Source organism: Hydra vulgaris, chromosome 12, assembly GCF_038396675.1.
Source record: "Hydra vulgaris chromosome 12, alternate assembly HydraT2T_AEP".
NCBI lineage: Eukaryota > Metazoa > Cnidaria > Hydrozoa > Anthoathecata > Hydridae > Hydra > Hydra vulgaris.
In genome coordinates, this window is record NC_088931.1 from 27,635,670 (window position 1) to 27,660,038 (window position 24,369).

General features: G+C 26.3%; 1 protein-coding gene across 2 annotated transcripts in view; it reads right to left on the reverse strand.

The window, feature by feature from the left end:
• LOC100199842 (coiled-coil and C2 domain-containing protein 1-like) overlaps window positions 1–24,369 on the reverse strand; it is a 92,684-nt gene that overhangs the window by 40,931 nt on the left and 27,384 nt on the right. For both annotated transcript variants that reach the window (XM_065812784.1, XM_065812785.1), the window contains exon 8: window positions 6,365–6,585. In XM_065812784.1, the coding sequence (XP_065668856.1) occupies window positions 6,365–6,585 (221 nt within the window). The remainder of the gene's footprint in view (window positions 1–6,364; window positions 6,586–24,369) is intronic.

Here is a 24,369-nt window from a genome sequence, read left to right on the forward strand (position 1 = left end):
ACGTTATCACATATATGTTATCGTATGTATGTGTTATCATATGTATTATATGTGTTTTAACCATAAATAGTAGTTTGAGGCATCAACCTATAAAGGCACATGGTGCTTGAATAATAATTTTAGGACACTATTATACTATAACATAGGACACTATTATGCTATAAAAAATAAATGTAAAATTTCATTAATTATTTCAATCAACTCATTTTAATTATTTATGATGTTCAAAAACAATTATAACCACAATGTTAAACTTATAAAATGCATCTAAATGAAAAATTTTATAACAATTGTTAACTTTTGTAACACATTGGTTTGGCAGATTTTAGTGAACAAACTTTTGTGACACATTAGTTTGGCAGATCTTAATGAACAATCTTTTTAAATGATTTGCTATTACCACTAAACAAATCTATTGACAAACTTTGAAACAAGTTTAGTCAGAACTTAGTGAAAAATATTTTTTGTGATAACTATTAACTACACCAAGAGCTAACAGTTGATCACTACAAATACAAACATGCCAATTTAGCCCATAACTACCAAAGGTCCAAAAACACATAGTAAATGTAGTTGGATCTGATCTATTTGCTAAACTTGAGCCTCTCTCCCATCTTCGTAAAGTTACATCTCTTTCTCTTTTCTACAAATACTATCATGGTTGCTGCTTAAAGGAGCTATCATCTTTAGTTCCATCAACCAAAACTCATTCTCGCTTGACTTGTCATTCAGCAAAGCCTTTTTATTCAAAATCTTTTTAGCTTAAAGCAAAGTCTCAGTCATGGACAGGCATGTGATCGCATGCTATTTCTGACCACGCTTTTTTTTTTTGTGACAACTTGACCACAGCTTTTTAGATTTTTGAAAATGCCTAAAAAATGTGCTTAAATAAAGTATAAGGTAATAAAGTGAAAGATTGCTTTTAATGATTGTATAAAACATTTTATTTAAATTAGCAAAAGATATTATGTAGTTAAAAAGTGCATTTTTTCCAATGAATGTAAATCTTTTCAATAAACTTTTTGATGAATTCATAAACTTAATAATCAAAAACATAACAAAATTGTTTTTTTTGTCATACTCTGTAAACTTTCTAATGAAGTGTTTTTAAACTATGCTAAGCATTTTTAAATAAAGTTTTAAAACGCTATTAAATAAATTATATGCAATTACACAGCGGAAAATGAAAAAGTAGCCAAATTTTATTCTCTTTTTTTTCAACTTTTAGCAAATGAATATTGGTGTAGACACATAAAAGTTTATTCAAAACATACCTTTAGTACTAAAATTAATTAATTTAAGTCATTTTTATGCTTCTGAAAGTTACGGTTTTTCTCATTGTCGCATGATAAAAAAAGTATCATTGTAAAATGTTATTTTACCATGAATTTATTTACATAATCAGAATTAATTTAGCGTGAAAATGGAGCTAACATGTTCAAATTGTTGTTGGTCAGATTTTTTACTTAATAAAATATATATATATGTATTTCAAGAAAATAACAAAGGAACTTTTGCAATTTTCATGTAACGTAAGTTAACAAAAACATGATAAAGTTGTTTTTTTTAATTTAACTAAAAAAATTAAGTTCTCTAATGATATATATGCAAAAGAATATTAAATATTATGTTTTTACATTTAAAGTTTTGAATAAAGATGCTTACTTAAAGCACGTTTTTATTTCAAACATGTGTAACAAAGTTAAAACTACATCCATTTACTAAAGTTTTTGTTTACAAAATGAATTACGTCATTAAGTTATTCTTATTTCATCGTGTTGGGTTGACAAGGTTCAAAGTGAAACTTCTTATATTTAGAATTTAGAATAAAAATCTTTTTTTAAAGTAAAGTAAAATTATTTGTATTGCTTTTTTTTTATTTGTTTATGTATTCTTATTTTATTTGACATATAAATAAACATAAATAAATAAAAATAAGAATTATATCAATATTTTTATTTAGACATTAAAAAAAAAAAAGAAAATAATAATTTGTTCTCCTAATATAAAAAAATCAGGTAAAACCTTTTTTTGTTTTTGTTTTAGTAAAATAAAATCGCTAGAAAATGCAATTAAGGGGGGTCATCTATAAAGTACACCCTATATTTGTCAATTCTCAACCCCTTCCCTCCTGTCACAAACGATCATATATACCTGAACATATACGATCACATTTTTACCCCCTCTCCCTCCTAAACTGTGATAGTTTTTACATCAAAAATATTTTAAGAGATTTTAAATGTAAATACTTTACATTCTAAAAATTCAACCTAATGAAAATAAGGCAATACGTATAAACGAAAGAAGTGTAAGTAAAAACTTCGACAAACCAAAGATTTTCTTATTTAAATGACTTAGTACGAATAAAGGTGTAATACTAAAGTAATTTTTTAAAGTTGCTCTTGGTCTTGCTTTCGAGTTAAAAACTTTAATAAATGTTATATAAAATCACTCAGGAAGAGTGTCACCAGTTTTTAAAATTTCCTTTGTTAATTATTTTTAATGAATGAGTTCAAAATTTTTGCAATTTTTTTGTTACGTATCTCTAGCTCTTGATAATAGATATTTAAAAAATCCACAAAATTAATTGCTCTGTAACATAAGTGATGTAACGTGAGTTAAATACATAGTATCAAAAAAACATATTTATTTTTCTTAGCCGGTCACCTCTGATAAATTTTCATATATTTCTTAAATTAGTATAGAGTTCTCAACATCTTGTGAAAGTTTCTAATACAAACCGCTTTACTGATACGCAGAAATCTGACCTAAAAACTGAAGCAATTTTTTACCTTGTTTTCTGTGTAACGTAAGTTAAGTGACATTTTCAGTAATAAGTTCCCCCTTTTTGGCCAACTCAAAATGTTTAAACTCATTTTATTCTTTAGACTAACAGCTTTCATACAAAATAGCTAAAAGTTTAATTTACAGTTTAAATAGGCAAATATTTAATAAAGTTGTTGTGCGTGTAATGTAAGTTAAAAATGGAATTGCCCATATATAAATAAATCATAAATAAAATATATTTATAAATAAATCATAGAATATTAAATAAAACTTATTTATTTCAAAAGTATTTTTTTTTTAATGATGTTTGTAATTTTTTCAAAACAATTTGTATTCTTAATTTTATAAGCAATGACAAATGTGTTTTTGTGAAATTTATCAAGTTAATATAGTCAAAAACATTACAACGGTTTTTGCTGTTGTTTGTTGTTTTGTAAACTTTCTAGTTAAATGTTTTTATACTACCCTAAACGCTTTTTAAAGAAATTTAATGATTGTTTTAAATTAAAAGCATGATATAATTAACAAAGTATTAAAAAAAATTGCTCCTTTTATGATTATGTTGAAATACAATTATGATTATTTTATAAACATTAACTTTAAACAAATAGGGTGTCTCCAATTATATATATATATATATATATATATATATATATATATATATATATATATATATATATATATATATATATATATATATATATATATATATATATATATATATATACCACGCATTTATTTACAGCTTAACCACGGCTTTTTAGATTTTTGAAAGTGTTTCAAAATTGTAATAAAGATAATAAAGAAAGAAATTTTACTGATTATAAAAAATCCAAAACTCAGTGCTCGCATTATATATCATCTTTGATAACTTTTAAGAGCGTAATTATATTATTTAAACTTATATCGCATTATATTATTTTTACTTTGGGTTTATTATTTATACTCACGTACAAATAACGTGATATTATACTTGCGTACAAAAAATATATAGAATGCTATTTATTATAATTTACTCACTATTATATAATACTTTTTGATAATTTAAATAAGTTTGTTTTTTATTAAATGATCATTAGATCAGGAACTCTCTTCCTGTTCATGTTTTCCTGACTCATACAACCTACAACTTTTCAAGTCTTCTGTCAACCGTTTTTTTGCTCTTTAACACTATTCTTTGCTTTCCAGTAACTCCCAACTTAATAATGGTTGCTTGCAGCCTTGTTGAGAGTCAATCATAATTAAAACATTAAAAAAAAAAAATTGCGTAGGTAAGATTACTAAAAAGAATATCAGAATCTTTTGATTTTAGATCCTCCCAGAACTGATTGTAAATAGGACTGATTGTAAATAGAACCGATTGTAAATAGAACTGATTTTAAATAAAACTGATTGTAAATAGAACTGATTGTAATTAGAACCGATTGAAATAAATTTCTAATTTTAACTTCAAAAAAATTGCTCCTAGATTGTGAAACTAGATAAAGATAAAAGTAAGATAACTTTTTTCTATTAATGAATAAAAATTATTATTTAATTGTCAAGCATAATAAAACATTTTATAAAATTTTCATATACAGTGGTGGCTCAAAAAATTAGAGCCGCCTTAAATTCTTCATAAAATACGTATTTGAAATACCAAATTGTTTGTAGTTATTTGATTTCAATTAGTAAATGTCACAAATATGCATTACGCCACATCTTGGCATTATTTTATCATAGTGGCAACACATTTTATTGCATTGTAATGAAGTTAGTAGCATTTGAGTTATTAACGGTCGTTTTTTGAACAAAGAACAAATTACTTTTATTTTCATATTTTTCACTGAAAATTATTTTTATTTTTTTTCTGAGCAAAGGTAAGTGCTTCTTCTATTTGAATGTTTAAAAAATCTAATATTTTTTTGTCTATATTTATTTTATTTTTCAACATAACCTAACCTTTTTTTGTTATCCTTTTATTGTTATGCGGTAGTGGTGTAGTGGTAGAGCGCTCGCTTCGTAAGCGAGAGGTTCGGAGTTCGATTCCCACCACGTCCCTGGTAGTACCGCGCTCGACTTATTTCTTCGCGCAGCGGCCTTGTTCGTCAAGGTTCGTGTTTCGGAGTTATAGAGTTGAGAGAGGGTGATAACCACAAGTAGCCTCCTCATCTGTAGTGGCCTTCTCGGTTTTGGGGAGGTGAATTATTTAAAAAAAAAAAAAAAAAATCTCTAAAGCAATGGGAAAACAAGAGGATATTTCACCATCTCTAATTGGACTGATTCAGGGTCTTATATTGGCTGGAAATAGCTCCAATAGACAAATAGCAAAGAATGTAAAGGTTTCTAGGGCAACAGTCGATAGAATTAAGAAAAAAATGGGGAAAAATGAACCATTGTTGTCAGAAAAGAGGGAAAATTGTGGCAGACATCGAGTGACAACCCCATGTACAGAGAGAAAAATAAGAGATATAGTCGTGGAAAATAGAAGAAAATCAAAAAAAGGTTCTTAAAGAAATCCTTAATGAACAAGAAATATCAATTTCTTTGGGGACTCTTCGTAGAAGATTGGCAGAACAGGGCTTCAAAGCTTGTAGACCTGCAATCAGACCCAAGCTCACTGAAGCTATGAAAGAAAAGCGTCTACAATGGGCAAAAAATCATTTACACTTTACTGTTGATGATTGGAAAAAGGTATACTTGAAAAAAATCATTCTTATAGACTGAATTCTGGCTACTTATTAAAAAAATTTTATTTTTTAATTTTTATAACTTTGACTTTTAAGGCTTGCTTCTCAGACGAATCCACTATAGAGATCATGATGGATAAAACCAATTTTGTGAGAAGAATAGAAGGCGAGAAGTTTAATGAGGACTGTTTGATGCAAAGAGTAAAACACCCACTCAAAATAATGGTGTGGTCTGTTATAAGTGACCAGGGAACAGGAAGGCTGTATATTGTACAAAATATGATGCGCCAGGATCAGTACATTAAAGTTCTCGAGGAACGCCTGATACCTCAGGCAAAGGAGTGGTTTCAAGATGGAAAATTTATTTTCCAACATGATTCGGCTCCATGCCATAAAGCAAAAAGCATATCTAAGTATTTAGACAACAAAAAATTACTGTTTTACCCTGGCCAGGAAATTTACCAGACCTAAATCCAATAGAAAATTTATGGGAACTTTTAAAGCGAGAAATATAAAAAATTTTGGTAACCAATAAACAAAAATTATTTGAAAGTTTAATTGAAGTATGGCACCATAATGAAAACATTCAAAAACAGTGCTTAAATTTGATAGAGCATGCCAAGGAGAGTTGCAGCAGTCATCGCAGCTAAAGGTGGTCATACAAAATATTGATGTCGATGTAGATGCTAAAGTGTATTTTTTTTTTTTTGTAATAAAACATATAAAAGTTATCACTGTTTTTTTTCTAAAATACCGAAATGTTCATGAACCAATTGATTTAGAAAATCAATGTATGCCAAAATCGGTGATTTTGGCACCTAAACCTTAAAAATGTGGAAATTTTATGGTGGCTCTAATTTTTTGAGCCACCACTGTAAATCTAAGTAAATATTAAAAACAAAAATTACCTTGACAATTCTCCCCATTCTTCGTGCTTTACCAGTATTGTTTTCCTCTTCAGCACTTTTTAAAGAAGACTGGTATTTTTCAAGACGCTGCAATAAAGCATCCATTATGGTAACAGGTGCAGGAGGAGCATCATTTACTTTTACAGCTTCTGAAGAAGAAGGGACAGAGGATTCTTGCTTTAACTCTTGAATGTGAGTGGTAGTAGGAGTTGGCTTTATAACTACAAGTGTATAAAAAACCGTACAACATACAGTCTGAAAGACCTACCTCTCTGAAAAAACCATACAACATACAGTTTGAAAGACCTACCTCTCCGAAAAAACCATACAACATACAGTTTGAAAGACCTACCTCTCCAAAAAAAATTCAACACAAAAAAAGATAGAAGGGCATAAAGAACATATTTAAAAAAAATCCCATTGACAGAGAAAACCTTATTTAAAGCACAAATACAAAAAAAGTCTAGTTTTCTTTTACACCATTTATTTTTATATAAAATGATTATTTTATTTATTGTGGTTTATTTGTTTTGTTATAATGATTTTATTTTCGAATTTATACATCTTTTATAGAAAAATTTGAAATATAAGTTGAAATAATGTAAAATCTTTAGTTATTTTACATTTTTTTAATGTATTCAAATGAAACAATTTTTTTTTAAATAATGCTGGAGATTACTTACTTTTAGCAGCTTTAGTATTTTCTTTGTTAGCAAAATATTTATTTGTGAAAAATTTATAAAATAGAGTGAGGTTTTTAGGTATTAGAATAAAAAGTTATTGGTAATTTTTATTAAATTTAAACAAAAATTGTATTGACCATTTCAATACAAAAAAATCACTAGTTTGGTTGCGAGCGTAAAAAATTGCGCTTGCCTGAAGAACTTGCGAGGGAGAAAATTATAAGTTGATTTTACAGAAAATATTTTAAGTAAAATTTTTGTGCTGAATTCAAAATATGTTTAAACACTAGAGTTTGCATATTGTTAAATAGAGAAGTTATATTCGCCACGCATAATTTTTGTGTGACTTACTTAAATTTTAATTTATGCGGTATAAGTTCAAATTAAAAAGATTTATTTCTTCTATTTGAAAGATAAATCCAGCATGTTTTTTTTTTTAAATTCCAATTGAACTTTATTATATTATCCGCTTAATCGTACCCTGGTCAAACTATTCGCTAACTTGTTTATTTTTTTAGGAACCATTTGACAAAAACTTCTCTTAACTAGAACTCTTACTTTGAATTGTATAAAAATTTAATAAATATCAAAACTTGCAACACTTCAATGAAAATTCCAAACTTAAATGTTAAAAAATTAAATGTCTTATTAATAAATATCATAGTATTTATAAATATCTAGTGTAATATTTATAAATATCTTATGAATAAATATCTAGCATAAAAATTTTATCAAACTAAATCTTTACTTAAAGCTTCAATTTCATACAAGTTCGAACACATTCTATTAATTAATGACTATTTTATTAAAAATCATCAAAAGCATCAAAATGCTGGAGTATGAAACATTTTGTCAAATACAAGTTAATATAACACTAAATATTTTAACTGGTATCTTCAAATCAGTTAAGCTAATATTAAAATTTATTTATTAGAAAAGTTAAAGCTAAACGCAACTTAAAATAAAATAAAAAAATAGTTTCAATAAACAATACGTATAGCAAATATATTTATTATATAACTTTGAATTACAGCGTGCTCACAAACAACAAAAGAAAAAATGTTACGCCACTAGTTTCACAAACGCATTTCTCACAATACTCTTCAGTATATAAGTTATTTATATATTATATTTGTTAAAGTATAAATATACTTACAATAATATATACTATATTAGTATAATTCTATTATATATTTATTAAGTATATAATCAAGTTTACAAAATATTATTCACTTGATAATATTTAAATGGCACATTCAGTTTAAATAAGAAAGCAGTTTTCTATTTTGGACAAACAATGAAAGAAGTCATTACTGATAATAGATAGAATGAAATATTTACTATTTTCAAAATGTTTCGTTGTAAATGATAATTGAAAATTTAAATTAAAAAATTAAAACTTGATTGAATTTTGAAAAATCAAAAGTTTTAACCAACAAGATTTTGTTAAAATGTAAGATTCTTTTGCTTTACTGTTTTTAATTTTTCACTCATCTTTTGTAAATAAAAAAATTATTCTTAACCTTTTTTTTTAACTATTTTTTTTAATCAAATTAAAAACGTTTCTGTTGTTTAAATTGTCCACAATCAAGCATGTTAATTCAACTTCAAAAAGAAAACAAAGCTATGTAGTCATCTTTTAGTAAATGATGATATTTCATTGTTTTTATTTAATATCAAAGCTGCAGTAACATGTTTTTTCTTGTAGATGGACAAATGCATTAACTAAAAAACCAAAGCTTTTTTGTCTGATTTCCTGGCCTTCACATGAAAAAAATTCAAACAAAAATTCGCCCATCCTTTTACAAACTAGTAGTTTTTGAGTGACCCCCTCCCCATGCAATTTATGGATGGCTCCATGGCAACCAATTTCCAACTCTGAATATCGCTCTCGAAGACTTGATGCCGAGCGCGCATAATCCCAGAGTGGTGCAGGTTAAATTTTAATTAGCATGATACTCTTTAGGGATTTTTTTAACTTTTTATAAATTGTTTATAAAAATAAAGTGTTGGAGAACTCAATCGGGAGACTTTAGTTTGAAAAGTAATTATTTGCCAGCAATGTTTAAGTATAAACTTACTTCTTTCCTTTTTTTTATTTGAAAGAAGTAAGTTTATATATTTTATATATTTATATATTTGCAAATTAAAAAAGTAAAATAAAATTTTACAACATTTTACAACAGATATCTGTTGTAAAATGTAATCTTGTTTGTAAATACTTTTTAAACTATCTTTGAAAATGGGTAATCATCTAAATTTTATTTTACTTTTTTAATTTGCAAATATATAACTATATAAAATATATAAACTTACTTCTTAAGTTTACTATTAGTTTTATAAATGTTTAAAAAAATTTACTTATTTCAATTTTATTTATGATGTGTAAGTAATGACTGAGACCTTAAATCATACTTTACTCCCTGTATGTTCACTTGCTAAAAAAGATGTTTGTAATAAAATAAAAGCAATATTAATTAAATAATTTTAGCATGTTTACAAAAATTAGTTTAATCAAAATTAAGTCAGTATATTCGAACCCAATGAGAATTAAAACACTTATTGGGTTACCTAATGAATTTGAAGTATATATCAAAAATTTCCTTAACTGAGTTCTAAATGTGTTTTTTATAATAAAATAACACTAGGTTTAAAATATTTTGTCAATAAAAAATATTTTTATAGGTACCCCTGGACCCTTGAACATTTAAATGTTCATATATGTAAAAAAAGTTCTTCAAAATTAGGTGAATCTGGTATAGTAAGCGACTGGGGTTGATATTTGACCGGGGCCGGGGCCGGGTTTGATAAAACATAGCCGGGGCCGGGTTTGTGACCGGGGCTGCATTACTATTGATATTCCTTACAAATATATTATTGTTACTTAAAATTCATGATATATTTTATATAAAGGTATATATATATATCATCTCATCGTCATCATCATCACCATCATCATCATCATCATCATCTCTACATTATCATCTCTACATCATCATCATCATCATCATCCTCATCATCATCATCATCATCATCTCTACATCATCATCTCTACATCATCATCTCTACATCATCATACTCATCATCCTCATCATCATCATCATCATCATCATCATCATCATAATATCATTATCATCCTCATCATCATCATTATCATCATCATCATCATCATCATCATCATCATCATCATCATAATATCATTATCGTCCTCATCATCATCATTATCATCATCATCATCATCATAATATCATCATCATCATCATAATATCATCATCATAATATCATCATCATCATAAAATCATCATTATAATATCATCATCATCATCATAATATCATCATCATCATTATCATAGTATCATCATCATCATCATAATATCATCATCATCATCATTATCATCATCATCATCATCATCATCAAGCATACAGTTGATGATGATGATTAAGATGATTATGATGATGATGATGACAATGATCATCATCATCATCTTAATCATTGGCATCATTATCATCTTCTTGGATACACACTATAAATATAATTACTACTCTCATACTCTCTCTAAGATCATTGCTTCTTTTCCTATCTTTTAAAGACACCATATATCCATCTGATCTACTTTGTTCTTTCTTATTTGTCATTGTAAATATTTATGAATTATATTATATTTGTATATATTATTTTTGTGACTTTTTCTTATATTTTCTTAAACTTTCATAACAAATTTTAACTTAAACAAAATAAAAAAAAACAGCAACAACAGCAAACAGCAAAAAAAAACAGCAACAACAACAAAAATCCAGCCCCAGCTAGTAACTCCTGTAAAGTTTGTTTAGCTGGGGCCGGGGCCGGGTTTGCAAAAACCTCTGTTTTTAGTTGGGGCCGGGGTCCCGGTCACTTACTAACCTGGTACTCAAAAAAAATGAAACTATGTAAAAGTTTCAAAAGTTTTATAAAAAACATATTAAAGGGATCCCAAACCTCCGAGACATGTTGTGTTCATATTAAAGAGAATGATAAAAAAAAATGTTTGGGCTTAATTTTTTTGATTAAAATAAAAGAATAAATGAATACCAAGAAAAACTAAATTTTTTTACTTTGGTTGAAGCTTGCCTTCTCCATTTTATTGTAGGTCTAAAAGTCAGCATAATATAGGTCGCAATCTGCAGACTTGATACTTTATTCAAGCGCATTTTATTCCTAAAAGATTTAGTACATTATTGCATTGACTTTTTTATTTATTTAAATAATCGATCTTTTACGCAAACAAAAAAATCAATGACATAATGTACTGAAACTCTTAGGAATAAAACGAGCTTGAATAAATTATCTGTTTGTAGTCTGTAGATTTTGGCGTATATTATACTGACATTAAGGTCTACAATAAAACAGAAAAGGCACACGGCTGTTTCACTCAATATAAAAACGAGCGTGACGTCATGAGTTTATCAAAAAAAAAAGTATTTCGGCATAAAAAGTATAAAAATTCACAAACTTTAAATTAATAGTAACTTTTTTATATAAATGCTTTTATCTTGCAATTAAAAAAATATAAAAGATCTATCTTTCCTTGTTAAATAAATATTTACATTAATTGGTATAAAAATAAATATTGCCAAAATATTTTTAATAATTTAAAACTACTTTTCTAATTTTCGCATATTTTCCAGAAAACATGAGTTGGGCCAACTAAGATTTCATAACATAGCTTTGTGCTTGATATTTGAAATTTGGAACACTTAACCCTAAATGTCCATTTTATCAGATTCCTGCGTCATCCTAGAGAATTTTTTACAAAAAGACTGTTTTTAAAGCATTTATATTTTTTAATTGATCGTTTTTAAATGCAAAACGTAACTTTTTTGATGGATGACGTAAGTTAATGAAATTTCAACCTTTTATGCAAATGAAAATAAAAAAATTATTTTACGTGCCTTCAGCTATGTTATGAAATATGTTTTCAAAAATGTCATGTTTTACAACTAATCTTGTTAGTTTTAGGTGTACATTTGCGTTGACGTTTTTTTGCGATGACATAACCTTTATGCGTCACGTCCCAAACTATTTATTAACGAATATTCTCCAAACAACTGTTTCGGCAAGTCAATTTTTAAAGTATAAAAGTAAACAAAGTTACGCTGAATTTTTCTCTTTGGATTATCAAACTAATATCAGATAAGTTGTTAAATCCACTTTTATCTAGTGCATATATTTGTTAATTAATATTATTTTATTTGTTTTTATTATGTTTATTAATAAGTCAATATTATTTTGATAACAATGTATTCAACTGAGAGGGAAATTCTAAAACAACATATTGGATGAAAAAATGGTTGGGAAGATAGGTGTAACTTTCCTTTTGTTAAGCGATTAATTAGGACAGATAAGATCAGTAACAATGTCATTTCCATTTTAATGACAGTCTTTAAAATAAGAGGTGATTTATTTAGTTTTATGAGTTTTCTTTTGCCAATTGATTTTGATATGCCTAGTAATGACGAGTTTGATAAAATGTGCCTAAAGTTAACACGCCAAAAAAAGAAATATAAAAAAAATTTTAAAGCTATGAAAAACGAAGATTTTTTTAAAAATGCAACTGTCGCAAGCTCCACCCAAAAAAAAAAATCAGCAGATGCAGATGACTTTTTCACTTTAAATAACAGTCAGGAGCTACTGAATCAAATTGATCAATTAACTTCTGAAAATAAAACAAATATGGAGCAAATAGAAAAATTTAAAATGCAAGTATTTAAGTTGGAAGCTGAAATTACAGATTTAAATTCTAAAAATAGGGCTCTCAACACACATTGTAACTCATTAAGTTCTCAATTAGAGACTATGAGTATTAGGCTAATTACTGAGCTTCATCAATATATAAATTTATTTGCTATTGAGTTTCATGCTTGCTTTCTAAATGAAAGTATCACACAAAAAATGCATGAACTTATTTTTAATGTGCCACTATTTGTAAAATTCCATAAAACTATTGGGTTGCTAAGTGAAGAGGAGGGAGAGTTTTGCATAATAGCGTAAATAAGGAATTAAGACAGTTGCATTCAGTAAGAAATCAGGAGCAGAAGCTGTATCTTGTTTTAAAACGCTTTGAATTGCACAGCAAAGCTGATAGGAAGCTTCAAGCCTCTAAGGTGAGAAAGTGTGTTGTGTGTTCTGAGCGTGGCGAAAATTCATTTTATAGACAAGGTCTTTGTCTTGTTTGTGGTCATCAAATTTAGTTAAAATATTTAAAAAATTAAAAACAACAACAACAACAAAAAACAATTTACAAGTAAGATAAATTATATGAGATCTTTAATTTATACATAAGATAATTTTATTCTGTTCTAATATTTGTGTAATGTTAGTTTAAAATATTATTTTTTAATATATTGATTTTATATATTAGGTAGGTGCCCATTCTGTTCCTATCTTCAGAAGTTATACCTATGCAATACCTTCGCTCACGTTAAAGAATGGAATACTAGTCTTGCATCAAATGTATGTAAAAATCTAGCTTTTATATATTAACTTGTTATCAGAGCAACTGGTATGTTGGTTGGGTATGATCTTGTATGTTTGTGTATTTAATTTAAAAAATGTATTGTCCTTCATTTATGTAACATTTTTTTATAGATATATTACATATCCATTCGATGTTTATCACCAGAAGTTAGTTCTACCTTTGCAGTACCTCTGCTCTACATACCTCCTCGCTGGTTAAAGAATGAAATATAAATCTCATATCAAGTTGGTGTAAAAATTTAGTTCAATAAACTAAGAATTTGTAAACGTTATCAAAATTTTGAGTGGAGCAATTGTTTTCTGGTTTAGTATGAGTATGAATCTGATATCAATTGGATGTACAAAGATAGTTTACTACTTAAAGAACCTATCAGTAAACCAACTGATTATAAAACAGTTTTTAATGGGAATAAAAACAAATTTTCAAAAGATTTCAATTAGCTATTTGTATATTCAAACACTTTATTTACTGAGAGAAGAGACTATAGATTCAAGTGCTATAAAATAATTCTACTACCAAAAGCTAGGTTAATTCAAAAACTTAAACTCAAATTTGGTCATGAATTATTTTATTAGACTTGGTGAGTGTTTATTTATTAACAACTTAACACCATATTATTAGAACTGTATGCACAGAAAAAAATAAATGCTTAAGCTTTAAATGTTTTGACTAAATATTCCAAAATCGAAATCTGGCTTTATTTTGCAATGCAAACAATTTATTGGCTTAGGAAAATAAGTTTCTAAAACAAGAGCTCCTAGGTTTAAAAATGTACTCTTTTAACAGCTAATACCCCTTTTAACTACATTTTTCATAACTTTGCGAAAAGTGCGGTTTGCTTTCAGACCTCAATAAAGTCTGTTTTAGCTATCCTGAAACAGTTAAGTAAGGTTTTTTTGTTTTTATAATGGTCAAACAATGGGTATATTTGAGAATAACTATCAGAAATAAATTTTTCTGATTTTTTTTTGATAAAAAGTAACATCAAATTACTTGAATTCAGCCAACTTCATCATTTGTCACGTTTTTTTTAAACTTAAAGAAGTTTTTTTACTAATGCATTAAATGTCGTAAGATGAAACATTTTATTGGTGTTTTTATTCTTTTTACAAAACAAAATTATCTTTAATATTTTAAAAGTTATAGAAGTTTTAGTAACACCCCTTATGTCAATATTTTCAAAAAATAACAAGAAGCCGTTAAGCTCGGTTTGAAACAGCCGTGGGCAAGCTTCGATAAAATAAAAAAGTTTTTTTTTTTTGGTATTCATTTATTTTTTTGTTTTAATCAAATAAATTTAGCTCAAACATCTTTTTTTTATCATTCTCTAAAATATGAACACAACGTGTCTCAGAGGTTTGGGATCCATTTAAAGAAAAAAAATATCTTCAAAAACTTGTAAACATGCACTTTTTTTATTTTTAACTTAAAATAAAAAGCTTAAAAAAAAAATGTAGATAAGTTTTTATACACAATTTTCTTTTTGAAATTTCTATATAACTTTGCTTATTTCAAGTATTAGGAAAAACTTTTTTTTACAAAAATATATGGGACTATTTAAATGTTCAAGGGTCTTGGGGCACCTCCAAAAGATTTTTTTTTTTCAAAATATATTTCTGATCAACAATATGGATTTCAATATTCTCATTCTGATTTGTTAACTATTGTTGCTGATTTGTTAACAGTAATAACTAAAGGTTTTATTGTGCATTAGATAGATGTTGAGAGGCTAAGGCTATGGCTTTCAACATTTCTAAAGCCTTTGATAAAGTTTGACATGCCAGTCTTCTCCATAAGCTCTCTTCTCACGGTGTATCATGTAACATTTGAGAGATTATTGAAACCTTCCTTTCCAATTGTAGTATAAAAGATGTCCTCGATGGACAACACCTTTCTTCATTTTTTGTAACATCTGGGGTTCCTCAAGGTTCTTTCCTTGGCCCAATACTTTTTTTAATTTACATTTACGATCTTCCTGAAATTCTCACCTCTAAGATGGCATTGTTCACTGATGATACCAACATTTATTTTTTTCTTGATAAGAAGCCAACACTTTCTGATTGCTAGGAGATGGCATTTGAGCTTGAAAAAGATCTCACTTCTGCTACAGCATTGGGGTCTTAGTGGTTAGTGAACTTTAACAATTTATTTCAGCTAATCGTTATCCCAACAATCTAGATCTTCCTATATTTACGAACAGTAATGTACTCAATGAGTATACCCTTTGTCTTCTAGAATTAACACTTACTTCCGATGCATTTTGGAAGCCATATATCAAATTCATTGCAAAAATAGCATCTGCTAAGATTGCATCTTACCAGATTCTATTCCTTACCTCTATAAATTGCATATCTGTCCTTGCATGGAATATTGTTGCTATATCTGGAGCGGATCTTTGAATGATACCCTTTTACTTTTAGACAAGGTTCAAAAACACATTGTAAACATAGTTGGAGCTGCTCTTGCAGCCAACCTTTAACTATTGCCATATTGTTGTAATGCTGCTTCTCTTTCTCTTTTCTATAAATACTAAAATGGGCGCAGCTCTAAAGAGCTAGCACCCAAATATAATACTTATTTCAATTAAGTCTCATCCTTTTACTGTGACTGTTCCTAAATGCTCCAAAAACACTAATTCATCTAGTTTTTTTTCCTCTAACATCAGTTCTTTGGAATTCGCTCCCTTCAGTTTTTTCCTGATTTATATAATACTCTGTTAATTATTATGTTGCTTTATAAACTTCATCTTTTCTCTTCTAGTGCTCTAATAGTTGTTGCTTGCAGCCTTGTTGGAAGTGAAGGTGTTATATATATATATATACAGGGTTGTTATCTGTCAAATATGTCTGAGACATATTTTCTGCCGACATAAAATATGTCAGACATATTTTCTATCAACATATTTTGACATAATTTTATGTCTGAATTATTTTCTGCTGACATAAAATATGTCAGACATATTTTCTATGGACATATTTTGACATAATTTTATATCTGCATTATTTGCTGTTTGATATTCTTGAAGAAAAAATCAATCTAACAAATTTATTGCGCATTTCAACTTAATTTACAGAGTTAAGTAAAAATAGTTTAACAAATTTGTTGCTTTTTTGCAATCAATTATGCTTCATAAAACTTTTAATTTAAACCTTATAAGCAAACATCAGTTGTTTCATAAAGGTCTTTTTCTGCCCTTTTTAGCGATGCATCATTTGATAGTATTGACTAATATTGGCATTTATTGACTTATTTATTGATTATGACTTATTTATTGATTATGACTAATATTGACATTGATAGTATTGACTAATATTGACATTTGATAGTATTGACTAATATTGACTAGTATTGAGGCATCATTTGATAGTATTTGATAGTATTGATTAGTATTGATTAGTATTGGCGCTTTCCCTTATTAAAATGTAAAAACCATCTCAAGCTGAGTTTTTATTACTGAAAGTGGTTTTTATTAGTATGACTAAACTTAAAATTATTTCTTTGATTAAAATAATAATAAAAAAAAAAACTTTTTCAGTTATTTTTAATTATTTGTTGATCCTGAAAAAGATTTCATTATGAAAAATTGAATTCAAAAAATTCTATGAAAAAAACGGTTCACAGAATTTCAAAAAATTCGTGCCAAATTAAATTCATTTAAGCTGAAGAATTTGAAATATTTCACAAAAGTTATACTAAGCTCATTAAATTCATATTAGGAAGACTAACCGGTAATAATTTATAACTAATTACGAATAATATACTTTTAGTTAAAACAGTTATGATTTATTTAACAATAAAATAATTGACAATTGCATTATAACAGCATAATTAACTGCCATAAACTTGCATAAAATGTTTTGAGTGAAATATATACTGGAATAATTATATTTTTTGTTTTCCTTGCGATTTAAAGTCAAAAATGGAGAATAATTTATTGAATGAATCAACTATTAGTTAAAAATAACTAAAAATGTTTTTTTTTAAATATTATTTTAATCAAGAGAATAATTTTAAGTTTAGTCATATTAATAAAAACCATTTTCAGTAATAAAAACTCAGCTTGAGATGGTTTTTACATTCTAATAAGGGAAATCGCCAATACTAATCCATACTAATCAATACTATCAAATACTATCAAATGATGCATCAATACTAGTCGATACTCTCAAATGATACATCGCTAAAAAGGGCAGAAAAAGACCTTTATGAAACAAAAGATATTTGCTTATAGGATTTAAAATAAAAGTTTTATGAAGAATAACACAGGTAACAAAAACAAAAATTTTTTTCTGGTGCCAAGAAAACAATTTGTTTTTTATGTAGGATTTCTTATTTTGATTTCAAATATGCAACTCATTTTTTACAATCACGTCAAGTTGTAAAGATATTTGTGTTCAAATCTTTAGAATTTGGGGTAAAGTCCCTAATATTGTCGAAAAAAAAGTTGTTCAAAAGTATGTCAACCTGAGTCTCAAAAGAAGCGTATTTTCAAAGAGATTTTAAAGATGTTATTCGTTTGTAATAAAAATAAGTATTTTTTTATTATTGCTGAAAAACATTTTGCTAACATTTTTTTAAGAGTCTTTAGCATTTTTTCAAATAATTTTTTTGCCAAAAAATTTTAAGGAAAAATTTTTATGTTTTCTAAAATCTCTATGAAAATATGCTTTTTTTGAGACCCAGGTTAACATACTTTTGAACAACTTTTTTTTTGACAATATTAGGGACTTTACCCCAAATTAAAGATCTGAACCCAAATATCTTTACAACTTGATGTGATGGTAAAAATGAGTTGCATATTTGAAATCAAAATGTGAAATGCAATCCAAAAAACAAATTGTTTGCTCGGCACCAGAAAAAAAAATTTTTTTTGTTGACCTTCAATTATAATTGATTGCAAAAAAGCAACAAATTTGTTAAACTATTTTTACTTAACTCTGTAAATTAAGTTGAAATGCGCAATAAATTTGTTAGATTAATTTTTTCTTCAAGAATATCAAACAGCAAATAATTCAGATATAAAATTATGTCAAAATATGTCCATAGAAAATATATCTTACATATTTTATGTCAGCAGAAAATAATTCAGACATAAAATTATGTCAAAATATGTCGATAGAAAATGTCTGACATATTTTATGTCAGCAGAAAATAATTCGGACATAAAAACATGTCAAAATATGTCAATAGAAAATATGTGGGACATATTTTATGTCGGCAGAAAATATGTCTGAAAATATGTCGACAGATCTGCCAGACATATCATGTCGTAACAACTCTGTATATATATATATATATATATATATATATATATATATATATATATATATATATATATATATATATATATATATATGTATATATACTTTAAATTACATATCCTGAAAAGTTTAAATGTAAGACATTTTTATTCTTTAAAGAAGAGAAAATGCATTAAGTTTGGGAATTTTTGAGTAGAAAAAGTACTATTCAACAATCTGTTTTTTTATTAAAAAAAAAAATTATTTCACTGTTGTGGCAAAAATGTTTTTTACAATAAAAAACGCTGCATAAATTATGTCATATTTTAAAACACCTTTTATATTTACCTTTTAAAACAATAAAAACTTTTTCATTTCAAAAGGTTTTATTATTTTTTGGGCATTCGATATGATAAATATTACATCCAGCAAAAAAAAAACTTAAAAAACTTTTGATACACATTTTTTTTTCAAAAATCAAAGTATGAGATTTGTAAACTCAATATATTAATAAAGTTTATTTGAAATAAGAAACTTTAGAAGGCTACAATGAAATGAAAAGTGTTGAAGTTTTGAAAAGTATATTTTAAATGGAAAAAATACATCACCAAATTCATAAAAAAAAATAGTTTTATGCCTGGGATCATTAAATAAACATTTCATTGTGATTTTAATGATCCCCAGGCATAAATCCACTTTTTTAAAGTATTTGGTTATGCATTCTTTTCTTATATAAAAGGATTTGCTCAAAAATTCTTCAAAACTCTATCCTTCTAATTTGTAGTAATAATAAAAAAATCCATTGCAATATAGCTTCCAAAGTGTGTAGATGACTGTGTTGCAGTAACAAACAGAAAACCATATATTGATGACGATGATGATGATGATGATCATATGGATACTCGGCATAGCAACCCAAAATTTGCATTACCGAACATTTTTGTTCGCTAATGCAACCTGACGCGGCCTATGTTCGTTTTTGTAACAACTTTGTTCGTTATTGCAACTTGTTGTTCATTATTGCAACTTCGGGAACGCACGTTAAAGCCTTATAAGTTTTTTTATTTTTTAAGATATTTATTTGATTGTAAGCCAGCAATAAATTTGTTAAATCACCATTAAATACTAAATAAAATATTATATACATACATAAAATATTTTTTATTATATACATACATAAAATATTTTATATGTATATATATACATATATATATATATATATATATATATATATATATATATATATATATATATATATATATATATATAAATATATATATATATATATATAAATATATATATATATATATACATATATACATACATACATAAATATATATATATATATATACATAAAATATATATATATATATATATATATATATATATATATATATATATATACATATATACATATATATATATATATATATATACATATATACATATATATATATATATATATATATATATATATATATATATATATATATATATATATATATATATATATATATATATATATATATACATATATATTTAAACAACTTTAAAATGTATTCTACAAGTAGAGTGCTCAATGTTCTTAAAAGAACAGAGCAATTATAAATTAGTAGAAAATAACAACAAAAATTTATCTCATTTAACACTGTGTTTCATCAATAAAGACTCATCAGAAATGCATCATTTCTGAGAAGACTCATAATCATTTCATAAAACTCATCAGAAAATCATAATTTCTGATGAGTCTTTATTAATGAAACACAGTGTTAAATGAGATAAATTTTTGTTAAGTGATTTTCTACTAATTTATATATATATATATATATATATATATATATATATATATATATATATATATATATATATATACAGTTGCGGACAAAACAAAGTGATCGATTGCAGATAGTTTTTTGAAACAAAAGTTTCAACACCTTAAAAAAAGTTTTTTCTCTAATACTATATATGATTGGATAGAGCGTTTTTTGCTTTATAAGATTGTGTAAAGTGTATTCTTTAATAATACGTATAAAATCATACATGTATAAATGTTAAAATAATTTCGAAAATTTTGAGCAACAAAACCACGTGAACGATTTATAAAAGCGTCATTTTTGATGCAAATTATATTATATTCCCATCGAAATCAGTGCTTTTAAAAATCGTTCATGTGGTTTTGGTATTCTAAGAACTTACAATCATTTAAATTTCTCAAGATTATTCTGTTTAACATCAAAAAATTAAAAAAATTAAACTATAATGGTTCGTCAAACTGATTCAAAAATTGAAAGCTTGGTTTTGCTTTGCGCAAAGAAGAAAAATGGTCCATTGGGCAAATTGCAGCTCATGTGAAGATGTCAAAAGGTGGAATACATAAAATTATACACCGAGAAAAGAGCAAAAAGATCGTTAAGAAAGGTGGTTGTCCACGTATTACGGATAAGCGGTAATATTCCTTTAATTTTATTTTTTTTATTATTTAATCTTAATAATATTAATGTTAATGTTAATTTTAATGTTTAACATTTTATTTTTTAGTACTGATCGAAAAATTGTGCGAAAATCTCTTGAGAATCCACATTTGACAGCCCCTGAAATTCGTCTGCAAACAGGCATGGAAAACGTAAGCACACGAACGATTCAAAGGCGTTTAAACGAAGGAGGTCTTTATGGGCGCAGACGGGTGGCAATATAATGGTTTGGGGGTGTTTCTCCTGGGCTGGAATTGGTCCGTTGTACCGTGTAAACGGTATAATGGACCAACTACAGTACAGGGAAATATTATCTAATCAAATGTTGCCACACGCCTTAGAAAAAATGCCTCACAATTGGGTTTATCAACATGATAATGACCCTAAACATACAGCTTTGACTGTAAAAAATTGGCTCATAAATAATAGCATAACGGTTTTGAAGTGGCCTGCCCAATCTCCCGACTTAAATCCAATCGAAAATTTATGGATTGAAATTGAGCGACGCTTGGGAGGTCGCAAATTTCAAAAACCGGATGAACTTTTTCGAGCAGTACAGTATGAATGGGAGGCATTACCAAAACAGTTACTAGAAACTCTTGTAGAATCTATGCCAAGACGGTGCAAGGCCGTTATCGATTCTAAAGGCTATGCAACTAAATATTAATGTTTTTTTTTTTTTTTAAATCTATCATTTGTTGATGTTAATAAAATTATTCTTTTACGTTTGTATAATTGTTCACATGGTTTTGTCGTGCAAAATATTTGATGCTTTTTGAACATTTAGATATGTTTAATTTTAAACAAATTATTAGAGAATACACTTTACACAGTCTTATAGAGCAAAAAACGCTCTATCCAACCATATATAGTATTAAACTATAAACTTATTTTGAGACATTGAAAATTTCATTAAAAAAAACTATTTGCAATCGTTCAGTAGTTTTGTCCGCAGCTGTATATATATATATATATATATATATATATATGTATATATATATATATATATATATATATATATATATATATATATATATATATATATATATATATATATAATATAATATATACTAATATACAAAAGTATATTAGTATATACTTAGTAAAAACTATTAGTAAAAACTAATATATAAAACAATCTAGAAATTTTTTTCAGACAGATTACACTTCTAAAATGCCAATTTTAGAAGTGTAATCTGTCAAAAAATTTCTGTTGATGATGGATGCGCTATTTGTAGTCAATGTTTAAGTATAAAGTTGTTGTTTTTCACTTTTTCTGTTTTCTGTTTAAAACAAAGCAAAAATTCAAACTTGTCTAATAATTCTTTCAAGGTAGTTCAAGTGATATTGAAGACTTGGATACATTTGTTACAGCAGGTATACGATTTATTCATATTTGTATATAATTTTTGATACACATATTTGTGTAAATTATATGTTATAAATTATATATATACGTTAAAAATTATATATATGTTATAAATTTTGATACACATATTTGTATACAATTTTTGATGTTTAAATATATGAGAAATAAAAGTGTTGTTCAATAAATATAGTCTTAACAAGGCATTAAGCTTGAACTCATAAAATTGGCAGTCAAAATAAAGCCAAAAAGTAAAGATTTTACTAAATAATGACTCAATAATAGATTTTTTATTTTTGGATCAGAATTTTTATGCTCGATAGATTCACAAGTGTAAGGTTGCAATACAATCTAATAACTTGCATGAAATTCTTTTTAAATTTTAAGTCTAGATGTGAGAGAAAGATCCCCAATACAGTCTACCTTATTTTGTGGTAATATTTTTTTTATAACTGTTTGTAATAAAATAAGGATATAATTAAATGTTTATAGGATTGAATCTGTTTACAAAGAAAAGTATGATTGAATTAGCATCTTCTCAGTTGCTATAATCTATTTATTCTGGTCAAGTAAGTATCTTACTTAAATCTACAATTCACAGATACATTTTTATATAATATACTATTGAGTCCGGATAGCTCAGTTGTATAGCGGGCTGCTATTATTGTGATCGGATTGCCTGTCACAGCAGGATTGCAGATTCAAATCCCACCTTTACCAGTTACTATTTAATTATGAAGGGAGTTTGTTTCAAACAAATTTGAAGGTCCCTAGAGTTCATTAAATACAGTGTTCTTAAAAATATATTTTAGCTTTTGTTTATTTATTGGGAGTTGTTTAAACATCAGTTTGGAAACAAAATGACGTGTAATATTTTAACGTAAATAAAATCTTTTGCAATATTTTATTTTTGAGTATTCAATTTTCAATACTTGAAGTCAAACAGTTTTGACTTCAAGTATTTAAAATCGACTTTTAATCAAGGTTGATAACAACTTACTAAATGCTAAATCCTTAAATAGAATTTTTGTATTTGATGTTCAGTTATACAGTTACAGACATAACTGGTTTATTGCTGGTGGAGAAGATAAAAGTTTGTATTACATAAAAATATAGGAATTTACACTCTATTATTCCATTTGTTTATTTACTTTTTTGTTTTTTTCTTGATTATTTAACATGTTTTTGCATTTCCATTAATTTATTCAGAAAATCTTTGAAACAGAGATCTCCTTAGCCTAATGACAGAAGATCAATTGCATGATCTTATTAATGCTTTTGTTTTAGCTTTTAATAGTTTGAAGGTAATCATAACCTATAATATTAATCATATATTTATTTCTAATTAATTCATTTTAAAATCATCTATTTGGAAAATATTCAACTTTCCAGTATTATTTCTCTTTTTTAAGTAATGATCTATTTAGGATAGTGACTATGTATTTAAAATTCTAGTGCCTGAATCTATTGCATTTATATTTGCTAAAGCTAGTAATGTGTCAAGAATATAGGTAATCTAAAAGCTTTTGTTTTTCAATTTTTTATTCTAGTAAATAATTACTTAAATATTTAAATATTACTTATTTATATAATTAAATATTACTTATTTATATAATTAAATATTACTAATTTGTATAATTATATAAATAAGGGATTTTTTTAAATAACTTTTATTAATATCATAACTATTTATAATAATATTTTTGCGTATTCTCGATTTAGGCTGAAGT